Source organism: Cydia fagiglandana, chromosome 9, assembly GCF_963556715.1.
Source record: "Cydia fagiglandana chromosome 9, ilCydFagi1.1, whole genome shotgun sequence".
In the NCBI taxonomy this organism is placed as follows: domain Eukaryota; kingdom Metazoa; phylum Arthropoda; class Insecta; order Lepidoptera; family Tortricidae; genus Cydia; species Cydia fagiglandana.
The window spans coordinates 5,258,374-5,274,796 of NC_085940.1; the positions used below are offsets into that span (position 1 = coordinate 5,258,374).

General features: G+C 38.8%; 1 protein-coding gene across 1 annotated transcript in view; it reads left to right on the forward strand.

The window, feature by feature from the left end:
- The first annotated feature begins 5,255 nt into the window (after nt 1-5,255).
- The window catches only part of LOC134667208 (myosin heavy chain, non-muscle), a 114,309-nt gene continuing 103,141 nt past the window's right edge, over nt 5,256-16,423 (forward strand). The window contains exon 1 of the mRNA XM_063524535.1: nt 5,256-6,013. Coding sequence (XP_063380605.1) covers nt 5,669-6,013 — 345 coding nt within the window. The 5' untranslated portion in view covers nt 5,256-5,668. The remainder of the gene's footprint in view (nt 6,014-16,423) is intronic.

The window sequence follows — 16,423 nt, forward strand, 5'->3', positions numbered from 1 at the left end:
TTAATTTATTAAGCAAAACAAACACAGACAGTTACGCAGCATGACACTTGATAGAATCTAATTTTTAAACACGATTTGATATGAAATTATAGAATACCAAATGCGGCCAGTACTCTGGCGCCAAACCTCTTTTGACCATTCTAACACTCCTCCTTAATTTCATACCTCTAGAGATCTAGACCCATGCCTCTTGCACACAACACAAACTTACCCTTCAATAAACTTACCTTTCGTAAGTACGTCCGCCACCATTCGTTCTGTCTCCAAGTACACTAACTGGATATGCCCATTCTCAACCGCTTCTCTCACATAGTGGTGGCGCACATCAATATGCTTCGTGCGTTGATGGTGCACAGGATTCTGCGCGATGGCAACTGCTGACTGGCTATCACTGAAGATAGTTAACTGCTTTTCTCGTTCTCCAGTGATCTCAGCAACAAATCGTTTTAAAAATATTGCCTCTCTGGCTGCTTCTGAGATGGCAACATACTCGGCTTCCGCAGTTGAAAGGGCAATCGTTTTCTGTTTTTTGCTCTCCCAGCAAACAGCTCCTCCTTTCCATAGGAAGACCAAACCAGTAAACGATTTCCTATCGTAGGATGTAGCATGGCTAGCATCCGCATAACCGACTAGGCCTTTCATCTTGTCCGACTTTTTGTACTTGAGTCCTTGACTCTTTGTACCCTTTAGGTATCTAAGCACTCGCTTCGCTGCGATCCAGTGCTCGTCAGTATAGCACGTGTTAAATTGGCTTAGATAAGTCACAGTATGTGCTATGTCCGGCCTCGTGCAGACTGCCAGATACATAAGTGACCCTATGAGATTCTGATATGGTATGCCCTCATCAGTTTTGTGTTTTTCTCCTGGCTTCTCAAGCTTTTGTCCAGGCACTGCAGGCGTTGATGCGACCTTGCAGTCAACCATACCAAAGGTTTTCAATATTTTATCTACATAACTCTCTTGGTCGATTTTGATCGAAGTATCAGTTTGAGTAATCCGAATTCCCAAGATAAATTTCGCACGACCAAGATCCTTCATCTCAAACTTTTTCATGAGATCGGTTTTGACAGAGTTCAGCTCCTTTTTATCATTCCACAAGATAAGGATGTCATCCACGTACACTGCGAGTATAGTAATCTTTTTGTTACTAGATTTAATATAAACGCATGGTTCGTTCTTAGACCTCGTAAAACCTAATTGTAGCAACTCATTGTTCAGTTTCGTGTTCCATGCTCTAGGGGCTTGTTTTAACCCGTACAGGGAACGTTTGAGTAAGCATACGTAGTCCGAACTCCCTTCTTCAAAACCTTCTGGTTGCTTCATGTACACAGTTTCAGATAAGTCTCCATTTAGGAATGCCGTTTTGACATCCATCTGGTCAATGTGAAGGCGATAATCAGCTGCCAATGCTAAAAGTGTCCTTAGCGAGCTGTGTCTAACGACCGGGGAGAAGGTTTCGTCATAATCAATGCCATATCTCTGGCTGAAACCGCGAGCCACGAGCCGAGCCTTGTACCTTTTTCTTCCCTCCCCCTCGTCTTTGATTTTAAAGATCCACTTTGAATCAACGACGTTGCATCGCTCTGGTCGTTTGACTAAGACCCATGTCTTATTTTTCTTTATCGCATTCAACTCCTCCTGAATGGCGACTTTCCACTCTTTGCTGTCATCTCTTGACAGTGCTTCACGAATCGTTCTGGGTTCCTGTTCCGATTCTATGGCTTGATACAGTACATGATCCGGAAACTGAGTTGGTTTCCTTGTTCGAAGGGGGTACCTCCGTTCCTGTTCCTCCTCAGGTTCTTCATCGATACTTAAAAATGATCCACAGTCCGACTCGGCCAGATCAGATTCTATGTTTGGCTCATGGTCGACTCTAGGACTGTTGATACCACTTTCCGGTCTTTCCTCTCTAGGAAGGACGTCTTCCACTCTAGGAATTACGACTTCTTCTCTAGGAACCTCATTTTCCACTGCCAGTGGAATTTCTATTTCATCACAGTCATCACACATGTTCTGATGAGGTGTCGCCTTGACGTTTTCTTCAGACATATTAAGTATCTCCTCTGGATCTGTTTCCAAATGCTGATGATGTATTTCACTTTCTAAGAATATCACATCTCTTGCCTTATGCAGTTCGCCTGTAGTGGGGTTCACTAATCTATAAGCTTTGGAGTTGTCACAGAAGCCTATATAAATCAGTTCTTTACTCTTGGGATCCCACTTTCTCCTTTTTTGTTTAGGGATATGCATAAATGCTTTACACCCGAAGATTTTCACATTGCTGAGGTCACATTTCCGCCGTGACCACTTTTCTTCAGGTGTCATATTCTTCACCGCTAGCGTTGGTGACCTGTTTTTTAAGAAAACGGCATGGTGGACTGCTTCTGCCCAAAAACGTTTAGCCAAACCGGAGTCATGCAGCATGCTTCTTGCTTTTTCGCATATCGTCCTGTTTGCCCGCTCGGCGACGCCATTTTGTTCTGGTGTGTAGTCAACTGTCAGTTGATGCTGTATCCCGAACTTTTTCAAGTAGTTGTCCATCTGTTTATTGACAAACTCTGTGCCGTTATCTGTGCGAAGGATCTTCAGTTTCTTCCCACTTTGATTCTCAGCAAACTCTTTAAACTCCATAAATTTTTCAAACACTTCGTTTTATTGTTTTAGAAAATATACAAAAGTTTTTCGAGTGAAATCATCAATAAACGTTAAAAAATATCGGGCCTTACTGACTGAAGGAACCTCCATAGGTCCGCAGACGTCTGAATGTACCAGACCTAGCACCTCAGTGCTTCGCGTCGCTTTATTTTTTTTTATAAAGGGTTGTTTTGTCTGTTTTCCCATGATGCAGGGTATACACTCAAGTTTAGATAAAGTGTTAGGAAAACTTACCCCTGTTGCCATCTTATCTCTGAGTAATTTGAGGTTTTTCATACCAAGATGCCCCATCCTCCGATGCCACTGCATCAGCTGGTCACTTGCAGTTGCAGATGAAAGCGCAGAACCCTGTGAACAGCACTTTATTTTATAAATGCCTCGTTCTTCCACACCTTTCACTACAGCCTTACCTCTAATCTTGCATTCATCACTCTTAAAGATGTCACACCCTTTTTCAGTAAATACCACCACGTGTCCCTTTTTCGCGATAGCATTCACACTCAATAAATTAGAGGCTAATTCAGGGACATAAGTTACATTGCTTATAGTCAAATCTATAGATTCACAAACTACCGTACCTTCACTTTCGCCAAGTACCTCATTACCATTTGCACATGTCACTCTCAAGGGTTTCTTAGAGTCTTTTAAGTTTTTGAACCAAGATTTCCGATGAGTCATATTTGAAGACGCTCCCGAGTCTATGATCCAGTCATCTGCGTGTGGATTCATCGCTGTACCAAGCGCATAGGCTTGCAGTGCCTCCTTCCTCGTTTTCGGATTCTCTGGACATTCCTGTGCCTTATGAGGTCCTTCACAAATGAAGCATTTGACCTTTCCTTTGGTCTTCCATTTAGGTGCACTCTTGCCCTTATGCTTCTTTGTTAGCAGCGCAGATGTTGGTTGCTTCTCGCTGGAGCCTGCTGCGAAGGTATCTTCCATTTGAAACAGCTTGGTTTTCACATAATCGGTAGTTAAACTAATGTTGCTGTTCTCTATGGCCAACCTCATCGGTTGAAACTCTGGGGTAAGGCCTTGAAGAAGTAAAGCTGCTAGTAGCTCATCATCAATCTCCTTCCCTAAATCTAACAGCTCTTGTGACGTCGCCATGACAGATGTCACATAATCTCGAACCGACGAGAATTGTTCCAGCGTCAAGCTCACTAGCTTTGACAATAGGCGGCAGCGATTGTTCAGACCTTTGTCTTCAAATGCATTCTTTAATGCTTCCCAAGCTTCCTTAGCTGATTTTGCTTTACGGACATGCACTAGACAATGGGGTCGGACCATAAGACAAATCTTTGCACGCGCTCTTTGGTCCCGTTTCGTACCTGAAACGTCGGTGGCTGCAGGAGTAGCACTCGTGTATTCCCACAAATCCTCGTGGACCAAATACAGTTCCATCATAAACTTCCATGTTGCGTAATTGGAATTACCATCCAGTTTTTCTATAGATGGCAAACCACTGATGCTACTACTCGAAGTTGCATTTTCACTCATTTTGCCAACACTATCTTCTAAATTATTCACACTATGGGCATAACGCAGTTATGGTTGCGCGACGGCCCTTAACCTGATATTATTATTATTACACATAATATTATCACTACTTGTAACGCAGAGTCCCTTGTGAATAAATAAGATATTAAATAATAAATTAGTTTTAATTTATTAAGCAAAACAAACACAGACAGTTACGCAGCATGACACTTGATAGAATCTAATTTTTAAACACGATTTGATATGAAATTATAGAATACCAAATGCGGCCAGTACTCTGGCGCCAAACCTCTTTTGACCATTCTAACAATCTCGAAACATATAATCATCACTGGGGAGAACTTATAGTGCGGCATAAAATATTAGAAATTAAATAAAGTGAAACTAATAAATTTCCATAGTAAATTGTTGCTATGTTTAAGCATTTTACGTCAAAAATGTGACAGTTAAGTAGGAAGTGGCACCCTCAATTATTTTGTACAATTTCTTGTCGGACTACAATTTGGAGTTTGGAGATCAACAATGAATAAATATAGGCGGTCAAACAACTTTGTCTGTTGAAAAAGGCGCAAAATTCAAATTTTCTATGAGAAAATTACCCTTCACGCCTAAGTTTTTTTTTTAATTTTACGATTGTTTCTACTGACGGAAATGGTTTGAGACTATAAAAAAGAAATATTAATATATTCACCAATTTTTACTTTACTGGTAACCCTATTGTAGTGCGCTTTGTCGCACTGTGTGCAGGGCCCTTTATACTATTTAATAAAAAAAAATTAGAATATTTTATTTATTTGCATAACTGATTTAAATTATTTAAGCGTTTACTAGTAAAACTTTCTAGATTTCATATCATACTGATTCAATAAAATCCAACGAAATCAACAATCATCTTCCCATCATCTTCCATTAGCCTTTAGCATGTTTTCGATGTGTTTTTCTCATTTTTTCTGTTTTTCACGTACCATAGACTACTAAAACCATTTTCATTGGTAACTATCAGTTTCGAAAAAAAAAACTCTACAACAATAGCCAATCCTAAAATAGACACTAACGGCCGCCGCATTGATTTGATTTGCGTAACATAAAACAAATTTCAACGACAAAAAACCGAATCGGCAAGATTTTGTGCTGCGTTTCTTCCTGCTATTTATCAGTGGAAAAACTATTTTTCTTCGTTTCTCTTCACAAACTATGTCTATAACAATAACTATGTTAGGATAAGTGAACGAAACCGCGTTACATTTAAGTCTTACAACAATAATCTTATACGAATTAAGAACAAACTCAACGTGAAGTCGGGCGTCGACCGGTCCATCCCTCCTACCGTAACCGTCGGCGACTCCGCCGCCTGTCAGTCGCAATCTTCATTTTGTATCGGCGCCTCGCGCGGTCTCGGAACGCGGGTGCATTTTTAAAAGTGTTGTGAGGTGCAGTGTCGGTCGGCGCGACCGTTTAATGTGTTCAGTGCCGGCGTTAGTAAAGCAAGTCGAGGCGCGCGGCGTGGTTAGCGATGGTTGACATGGATAGGAACGACCCGGAGCTCCGGTATCTATCGGTGGATCGGAACAGCTTCAACGATCCGGCCACTCAGGCGGAATGGACGCAGAAGCGTTTAGTATGGGTGCCCCACGAAACGCAAGGGTTCGTGGCGGCTGGAATCAAGGGGGAGAGAGGAGACGAGGTGGAAGTGGAGATCGCAGAGTCGGGGAAGCGGATGCTGGTCCAGATAGATGACATCCAGAAAATGAATCCTCCCAAGTTTGACAAGGTGGAGGACATGGCAGAGCTGACATGCCTGAATGAAGCATCGGTGCTGCATAACATCAAGGACAGATACTACTCCGGCCTCATTTATGTAAGTACCCCAAACTTTTTAAGAACACTTTTCTTTTTGTTACTACATCTGTTTTCCATGCATGCAATCTGATTGTAAGAATAAGGATCTGATCATACCATATTAATTTTATATCACATAAGTAACAAATTTTTATTAAATTGTTGTAACTCATGGGCCCATTTAACATAGGCACTTGAAGTTGTATAAAGTATCCATGGAGAGAGAGTTTGGGGTACCAGAGGGGCTACCGCGAAAACCGAAATTAGCAAATTGCGGGGATCTTTCTCTTTTAATCCAATGAAGGGGTAATTAGAGTGACAGAGAAAAATGCCCACAATTTGCGAACTTCGATGTTCGCAGTTATCCACTTGACCGTCCGACGATAGCATAGTATCCAAAAAAATATGCTCTTAACCGTCCGCGGGAACCTTACTATCCAAAGGGGTGGAAGAAAGATTTGATTTCAGAGCCATCTAACGGAATATTTTGGCATTATTTACTAATTCTCTTGATGCGACAACGTAGCCTAACTAAATAGTTAGCTCTAAAAAAAATTGATGGCAGTGTAGTTATAATTTTTGTAGAAAGTTGTGAATGCGCTGCGCGGGGCGTGCGTCGCTAAAAAACCCCGGACGGTTGACAGGAAAACAGTCTTGCGGGCCGGACGGTTGAGTGGTTATAGGCCAGACACCCAGTTAGTTACATATCTCCCTTTCTATAAAGTTAATACTCAGGGTCAAGAGCGAAAAAAATAATCAAATTTTGCTATCTGCCTCTCTATCACTCTTTCATATTCATGTTGTAGTGAAGCAGATATTGAAATTTCGATTTTCCGTTTTCACCGTACACCCTCAGAGATCCTGCTTGAAAGTTATTGAACAGAATCATTGATAATACTTCTGTTGTTACATTGCCTTATATCAGCGGTCGGCAACCTTTTAGCACCCAAGGATAGTAGTTAACAAAGTTGATGCGGGCCGCACTTTGGTAATATTTCTGACGTTGATGTCAATATTACATACAAAATAGCTAGGGAGGTTCGCGGGCCGCATGTTCCGACCGCTGCCTTATATGGTTATCACATTCTATGCTGTAGGGGGTCAAGAGACCCCATGCAAAGTATGGTTAATTATGAATTACACTAATTGCCGCAGCAAATGTGTTAACACTAATGTTATTAAAAACTGTCTGTGACTTTATCCCTATGCAGAGGTCAAATATTATTAATAGAGGGAAAATGTACAAATATTACCTTATCCTTGTAGTCCTTTTAATAATAGCATGATCCTCTTTTATTTAAATCCGTATACGGCGGGAAGAAGTTGATATCTGGCGAGAAAAAAATGAAGAAATTTGAACCTTATGTAAGTTTATTTTAAGTTCGAATTTCTTCACTAGAATATCTCGAGTTATCAACTTCTTCCCGCCGTGTACGGAAATATTCCCATAAAACGTTACTTCACAATTTTATAATTATACAATTATCTAGGATAATGTACATGACATCATTAATTCATTATATTTTACAAGAAATACAGTAAACATTTTCTTAACTTTAAGTTAAGATGATTCACACTTTAAACAATGAAGTCATACTTTAGAGTTTTTTGTTACCTATTGATGTAACTGATTGATTTAATACTTGTGGTTAGGTTTTATTAATATAAGAACTAAAAAAAAAAATTACATGGCTCTGCAGAAATTCTTTCTGAAACATAGTACTGATGTACAGTCATCTGCAATAATATGATACACAATTAAGGCCTCATAAATATCTAACACTATCTTATTTGTAGAGCCATAAAGAGTGTGTCACATATTTTTGCGGCCTTCAAAGAGTAACATATTATTGCGGGTGACTGTAACTATGTTTATGTGTAAACATAACTATGTTTTCTAACATATCCATGATGTGTTACATCATATTTAAGCAATAGTGTTAACAAAGAAAGCAAAAGGTAGGTATTTATATTTTGCCATAAAATCAGCATAGCTGCTAATCTTGGTTTTCTGATTAATAAATAATATGTGACGTCTCACGGGTAAAGGTACCTTATGGCAGTTGGCATTTAGGACGCGTAGCAGCATATTCGTATAGGAGCGTCGTGAATAACAGCATAAGCGCCAGCCAATAACATAGTAACCTTTAATGGGTTCCTATAGGCACTGTTAACCTACAATGTTTACTATGTTTCAGTTTATGCTTGTATAAACATTAATTTACTTGCCATCTAAGTAATACAATATTTTACTGCTATAGCTGCTACTTGTAATAAATTATACTGTTGCAATTCTGACAAGCTGTTGCAACTTTGAAGCGATCCTGAAAAATTGTTAAAAAAAAATTGTAATATGTACACATCATATTCAGGTTATAGGTACCTTAAACTGATTGCTTGTTGTCAAAATCTATGAAGGAGGTCATTGTCCTAACTCCCAAATCCAAAGTGTGTAGGTATGCCATACAAATTCAGTACCACGGGTGTTCAGTAGAAACCAAATGACAGGGTACTTTCCTTAATATTTACAAAATATTATGAAATATCCTTTATGTACAGCACATCATGCTATGCTTGTGGATTGTTATCACATTATTAAATCAGTATGAACTGCAATTATGTATAGGTCAAATTTAAAAAGGAAATCATCTTAAATTCTCTTGACCAATTTTATTTATGGACTTGTTCACACATAATTGGATTGAGATTTAATTGCAGCAATTTATTTTTTTACCTTTAATAAATTGCAAGATGTTAAGATAATGTTTATTAAATGTATTGCAGGCTAGATTTAATACTTGTCATTACATTACCTTTTATAAATTATTTCTTAATCATACCAAAACTTATTCATTATAGTTTTTAAAAGTTTGAAGAATCTTTAAAAAAAATGTTTATTAGTGTGTGTCCCATTGCTGGGCGAAGGCCCCCCCTCTCCCTTTCCAATCCTTCCTGTGCTGAGCAAGATCCCGCCAATCCCGCTGGAATGCATCTAATTCGTCCCACCATCTCTTAAAAATAAAATAAGCCTTCTTTTGATTAACTTACATGGTTTTTATATTAAAAAAATGTATATTCATATGAGATAGATTTTGTAGAATATATATTCTGCTCAGGAAAGAGGATTTAGGTATCTGCTTATCACTTAGCACTCCTCTTATCAGCTTTAAGAGTTGAACAATCTCTTGATTTATAAAGTGGCCTCCAAAACCGCTCTGCATAGATCTATATATTTAAAGTTAAGACGAAACAGGAGCTGAGTTTTAAATATTTTAGGTAAATATACCCGTCTCGCTAACGGAAGTGGCTCCTAAAACTAGTGCGATAAGGAGAAGGTGAAAAATCCTGCGTAAAAATCTCTAAAATCGAGGTTTCGTACTCGACTGTTTCCTCCTCCAAAACTTAACCAATCGTAACCAAATTTGGAAATCTAAATGATATATGAAATTATCTGTGTCGGACCGTTTTGCTTTTTTGGCTAATTGATATCAGTTTTGAATACTACGCCTCTCATTGCGGCATTGTCAATGAGGCCATATTAGCGATTTTTGAAGGGCTCTAGCGCCTTAAAAAACAAAAATATCAAAAAAAATCTAAATGGTCCGACACAGATATTGACAATATTAATCTGTGTTGAAAAAATCATTGCTCTAGCATCGAAACCCACGGAAGAAACAGTGGAGTACGTTTGTATGGAGAAATGACCACTCCTGTTGGCTCTTAAGTGGCTCATTATCATACAGATACTTTATATTAACTGCCATATGGGCAAAACGTTCAAAAATTGAACGTTAAATATTCTAAGGCTGCTTAGCACGTAATAATTACGCCATATTGGCTTTAAAACTGATGCGTATTATCGAAATGAGTCCACAGAGTCCAAAGTCTTCGACAGTTAGAAGAAAGAGATTTCTTTGCATTTTTGTGCTTTGTCAATACGACGTAACTTGCAGGTCCAATTTCGCTTACTATGCCTACACATGGAGGCACATATTTATAAGATTTAGAAATCATTATTTAGTTTACATATTCTTTGGTATCACTCTATCTATTCTGGTTTATCGAAAAAGCAGAGCTTCTTATTTACGTCACTATTTTCCATCATCTTTTACATTAATATTATTTTTGATTTACTATATAAAACGTAACTCTTATATATACGTAAACCTCACTAGGTACCTAAATTAAACTATCGTAACTATTAAACCATAGCCAGACAGTTTAATTTTAGCACCAGGATTGCATAACTACGAGCGGTTAATTAACGAGTTTATCAGAACAATCGGACCAACGTCACCGTACGTACCTTAATGGTGGTTACTGGACCGAAAAAGCGTATCTCATATCATAAGCGTAAATCAGCATGGACTTGCTGTTTTGGAGTACTGAGCCAGTATGGTACGCGTACCTTTGTTATTTAAATGTAAGGATTTCACGCACCATTAAGTTTGCGAACATTGATCGATGGTCAACGTAGTGCCTTCACCAGGGAAACCAAAACGTTTGGTGCACTGAAACATTGAAAATTACAGGCCTGCGAGATTTTAAACAATTTTTAATATTTTTGTGCTCAATTCCAAGTTCCAACCAACCAAAGTTTGTTGTTCAAGACTGGTTGGTTGGTTGTTCAAGACAACCAATGGTTGAAAAGAAGATTCTGACGCTGGTTCGCGTATACATAGACAGGAACTGCATCACAGATAAATTGCACAGCTAAACACAAGTATACGAAAACGAAAAACAAAGCTCGAACCATAAGACTGCAATGCAAATAAGATCCCACAAGGTCTTGTCTTTGTGAATTCTTTTTGGACATATCAATCACTACCACAGCCAACTCTGTCTACCTATCATCTCATCAAGTCTGTAAAGTGTCCACTTAGTTATTTTGTCTTCGATCATGCCCCTCCAACTGTCAACGCTAATAGGCACCTATAACTATTCCAAGAAGTGATTACAGCTGGTCATTTGTGTATCATGTAGGTTAAGTAAACTCACATTAGTAAATGTCGTAATGTAACCTAAGGACAATGGGTAAGTAATTATCTTGAAGCACTTGAATACTTGCGTGGTTATGTAAGCTCCATGCATCCGAAATGTCAACCATGCCATGAGATCATCTGGGTCGCTTGAGGATGACTAAAAAGACGCTTTCATGATAATTATTCATTTAATAGGCTAATCATATCATATTGTGCAATCATTAGTCAGTGGATATATACACCAACTGTTGTCAAGTATACTGATATTTATGTAATTATTTAGTTGTATATGGCAACTAGAGGGAGTAGAAATTAATACAAATGAAGCCATATCAAATATCCGCCTTATTAAGTATTCAATTTTTGTAGATAGTTTGAACAAATATTAGATTCACTCAAGAAATATTTCCTTGGAAATTTAATCGTGATACCTATTGTTTTAATAAAAAAAGTGTAGGTACTGATTAATTCATTGTTTCATAATGTATCGAAAAACAAATTTGATTGAACTCTGAAAAGAGGCATGTTTTTGCAACAATAGTTAACCTAACCAAGTATCCACTTATTATTAAATAATACAGACGAGTCCACTAAAGCCGAATTCATTGATCTGTCTCAACTCAAAGCCCGAGCAAAAACAACCGGTTTTAATTTCAATTTCTTCATCAAAACGAACTTCTTGTACCAGGCAGGCATAAACAGCAGGCAGACGTGTTTCGTCTACACGGACCTTCGATGTGTGAACTTTGGTCAACCGGCCGAATCGCGTAGGCGACCGATTAGAGCTTAGGGTGGTGGTAGAACGTTCATTTGACATTAGTCGAGTTTTCAAACGTTTGGGCAAAGCGTCGTGCTCGAGATGAATGTCAAGGTGAGGCGCGCCGCGCCCGGCCGAAACGGCCCCGGCAGTCATTGACCTGGCGGGGAGAGAGCGGGGATGCGGCCCACGCGAATATACGCTACGTGCGTTTAACCTCCACAGATGTTATAGCGCCTTGGTACTTGTGGCACTCTTCGCCTGATAGTCCTTTCCACGTGAGGGATCTAACCTCAACTCGCAAGCGTATCCAGATCCTAATTCGCCACAATACATTGATGTACTGGAGAACAATGCTGTTCATCAGACACAAAAAACTTTATTAAACAGCCATTGCTTACCATTCGCTGCCAAGATTTAAACGTTCAAATTCACACGTTCTGTTGTATCCATCGCAAGTCACGTTTAGTGCCGATAACTGGGTATGAGTCACGTATTAGGCCGAACATTTCATAAACAAGGTGCTTACGGGCATCTGGTTGGCTTTCATGATTAGGCATGTTCCTCTTTAGGCATGTTATTGGATTACTACTTGCCTTGGTTCGACGACTTCGATGCGAACCGACGAGTTCCCACACCTGGTCCTGTAGAGTGTTTAAAACCACATATGTACTACTGAATTCAGAAAGATGCCCGGAAGTAGCTGTCGCAATTTTCGTGAAAGACCGATTAGACCGCGAAATAGCATTAATATTGACTTTGCAACGGCTTTTACATCTTTCAGGTCTGCATTACGAGTAAGAATATGTATGCTCAGAACTCAAAAAACATGTTAAAGTTAACAGTAAAGCTGTCCCGGAACTTATACATAAAATTAAAAACAATAAACTGCCTATTCTTTCCTAAGCGCACATCATTGTGACGTAATTTTGAATCGTGTACTTTATGTCTTACAATCCAAGGTTGCTTCTACAATAACACGATTGATTAAAAGAGTTTGTGAAAGTAAGTTGTTTATTCTGCGCGTGGGGCATCTAAAATAGACACGTAGATCGACAGCTCCTTCTCTTGCAAGTCGGTCAATTATATCTTTGCATGGTCTTCATGGTCCATTTATAGTCGTTTGATATGATCAGATCCGTATAAACATGAGATTTTCAAAACCATAGAAGGACTAAATCGCAAAACAATCACTTTTTCTATCTATGGGAACAACCATTATGGGAATGACGTGATATGAATGATAGAACGGTCTGGTTGGAAAGGAGCTACGAACGACCTTCAAGAAAATCTACATCCTGAAAATATGTCTTTCTCTCGTCTGTTTTCAAAAGCTTTTCAATAACCAATTGTCACTAGTTCGGTTCTGTCTGTGAGCTGTAGAATAGGTTCACGAGAACCTCCATAGCTCCGCCATTATGAAATAAATATAAAAACTGAATCGACAAGAAAATTATATTTCACTATTGAAACCGCTCACAAAATTTCACGCAAACCGGCTGAGAAATGCGATCTGATGCAGAGGAGAACATTAGGGCATGCAAAAGCATTTTTGCTCAAGACTCCAACTTTAGACTTGCTAGACTTTAAACGGAGACTATCGCTTCACTCGATCAATTAATTTTACAGCACAATGACTCATTAGTTTAGTTTTACTGACTTACCTTAGGTACTTAACCACTTAAACCTGCCTTAAATAACAAAAAAACGCATTCAACTGATTTGCAAGACCGAAGTGATCCCATAAGTGTTCCGTGAACAAAGTTTTGTACGGAACACTAAAAAATCATGAATAGACACTGGAATGACATCAAAGTTTATTATTAAAATTTAAAGATAACAATTTTCCTACGTCCACGTAGATAACATGGACATTATAAACAAATACATTCACCACAATATCCGGTATCATTTTGATATTAAAATTTTTATTTTTACTACTATGCTATGAGCTATCTAAATACAATAATCTACAGCTTATTTTATAGAATCTGATAATGATACATTGATAAGAGTTTCTTGCTTACGCGTTAGTCATAGTCATTCATGACTTGGGGAAAATGTACAAAAAATATCCATCTGGTTATGGTTTTATTTATCGGATAACAATGGCTAATCAATCTATCGCTGTACAGTCATTTCGATATTCTGTTTCTAATCATTAAATTTATATGAAAATAGAAACTGATTTCTACCATTGTTACTATTAGCATATTGCATATTTGTAGACTATTAAATCAAAGAAGAGTCTGGTTGACGTAACTGGTGACCGCAGAGCTGGCGGCTTCCACGCAAAACGTATCAGCATTGCGATACAGCGAGGAAATGCCGCCAGCAGCCTTGGTACAATGCCTCAAGGGCCTATTTTAGATTTAAGCTAGTTAATGATATAGTTTAGTAGTATCACTGTTTAGTGTATCTGTTATGTAAATAAATGTAGTTATATATAAAACAGGGTTTGCCGCAAAGGCTGATTTTGGAAATAAGGGGTCATCCATTAATTACGTGACACCAATTTCTAGGTTTTTTGAGCCCTCCCCCCCCCTTGTCACACTTGGTCACATTTGGCAAACCCCTCCCCCCCTAGTGTGACGTCACATTTTTTCTACGAAATCGCCAAATCTAATTAAGGAAGTACCTAAGTATTATTAATATTTTATCAAAATATTTTTGACGATATATATATTAGTAATTTTATAACCCAAAACTGCTTAGGAAAGAAAATTAAACGATTAAAAACTATTTTCGTTTTAAAAACTTGTTATTTAAATGTACAGCGAACTAAATAATTTAAATAAATTTTCGGTTACTGATGAAGTTAAAGTGACGTCACAAAGTTTGTGTCTCCCCCCTCCCCCATGTCACAATATGTCACATTTTCTTGACCCCCTCCCTCCCCCTAAACGTGTGACGTAATTAATGGATGACCCCTAAGTCTGTGACTGGGAAGTCTGATAGGCCAGTCAAGAGCAATAGAGTCGTTACAAATGAGCATTAAATAGAAATGAACATCAACTTTCTTGAACCGTGTGAAGTTTTACGATTTATGCCAAACCTCATCCTAAAATCGATAACGTATACCTACTTGAAAACATTGATTTCTCATTCTGCCCTAGTTGACTTCGTTAATTATTACGAACGAACGTATATGTGGCAACGATGTTTCCTTATGTACTCCTAGTAGGTTTAGCTTTAAAATAATTTGGCATCACTGGATATCACCACAATAAATAAATAAATAAATAAATAAATATTATAGGACATTCTTACACAGATTGACTAAGTCCCACAGTAAGCTCAAGAAGGCTTGTGTTGTGGGTACTCAGACAACGATATATATAATATACAAATACTTAAATACATAGAAAACACCCATGACTCAGGAACAAATATCTGTATCATCATACAAATAAATGCCCTTACTGGGATTCGAACCCAGGACCATCGGCTTCGCAGGCAGGGTCACTACCCACTAGGCCAGACCGGTCGTCAAACACAATAAACGTCCGATTGCGAATACATGGCATTGTCAATTTATAATAATTATACTAGTGGCGTTGTCAAATTATGTCAATTCAGTCAGGTCATCTATAGGTCCTCCCAATCCTATTACCGCGACATAGGTCAATCAACCACAGTCAACTTGGAGTCTCCTCTTAAATATGCATTGCTATACAATCCGAGTTTACCATGAACTCCCCAACGCAGACGAGCCCAGGGGACGTACAGGAGAGAAAACACGGTGAAAAATACCAGTATAATAACTGCCTATACAAGAATCAAATAATTAGTGGGGTAGTCAAATTATTTCAATGCAGACAGGGCATCAATAGGTCCTCTCGATCCTATTATGTACAGCGACACAGGTCAATCAACCGGAGGCAACCTGCGAATGTCCTGTCACATATGCATTACTATACAATCCGACGAGTTTTCCTAACACGAGCTCCCCGATGTAGACTAGCCCGGGGGACGTCTGGGAGAGAAACCACGGTGAAACATGACAGCATAATAACTGCATATAAAAGAAATCAAATCATTAGTGCTGGAGTAGTCAAATTATGTCAATTCAGTCAGGTCATGTATAGGTCCTCCCAATCCTATTACCGCGACATAGGTCAATCAACCGCAGACAATCTGGAGCGCCCTCTCAAATATGCATTGCTATACAATCCGACGTGTTTTGCAAGCACGAGCTCCTCAATTTAGACTAGTCCGGAGGACGTACGGGAAAAAACACGGTAAAACGTGGCAATGTAATAACCTGTTTATATGTGCAATAGAGTGACATACCTACATACATACTGTCTGATAAAAAAAAACATGATGAGTGGGAGAAATTACGCTATGAATATGGAGCTTTTTTTTCGAAAACGAAAACCCAACAAACCCAATACGAAAACGGCAAAGCGTGGCTGAATTCTCCTCAATGATTAATCCAACAGAGCGCACACATACACACACACACACACACACACACACACACACATACACATACACATGCTACACATAGTACATGATGATGATGATGATATCCTGTTATCCCTCATCAGGGACATAGGGCTCTCAGAAGGGATTTCCATTCTTCGCGGTCCAGCGTGGCCTCCTCCAGCTCCGCCCAGCCACAATAGTACACCCTCTCCTAACTTAAAAATACTCGGAATATATATGAAGTTAAAGTACTGGTATA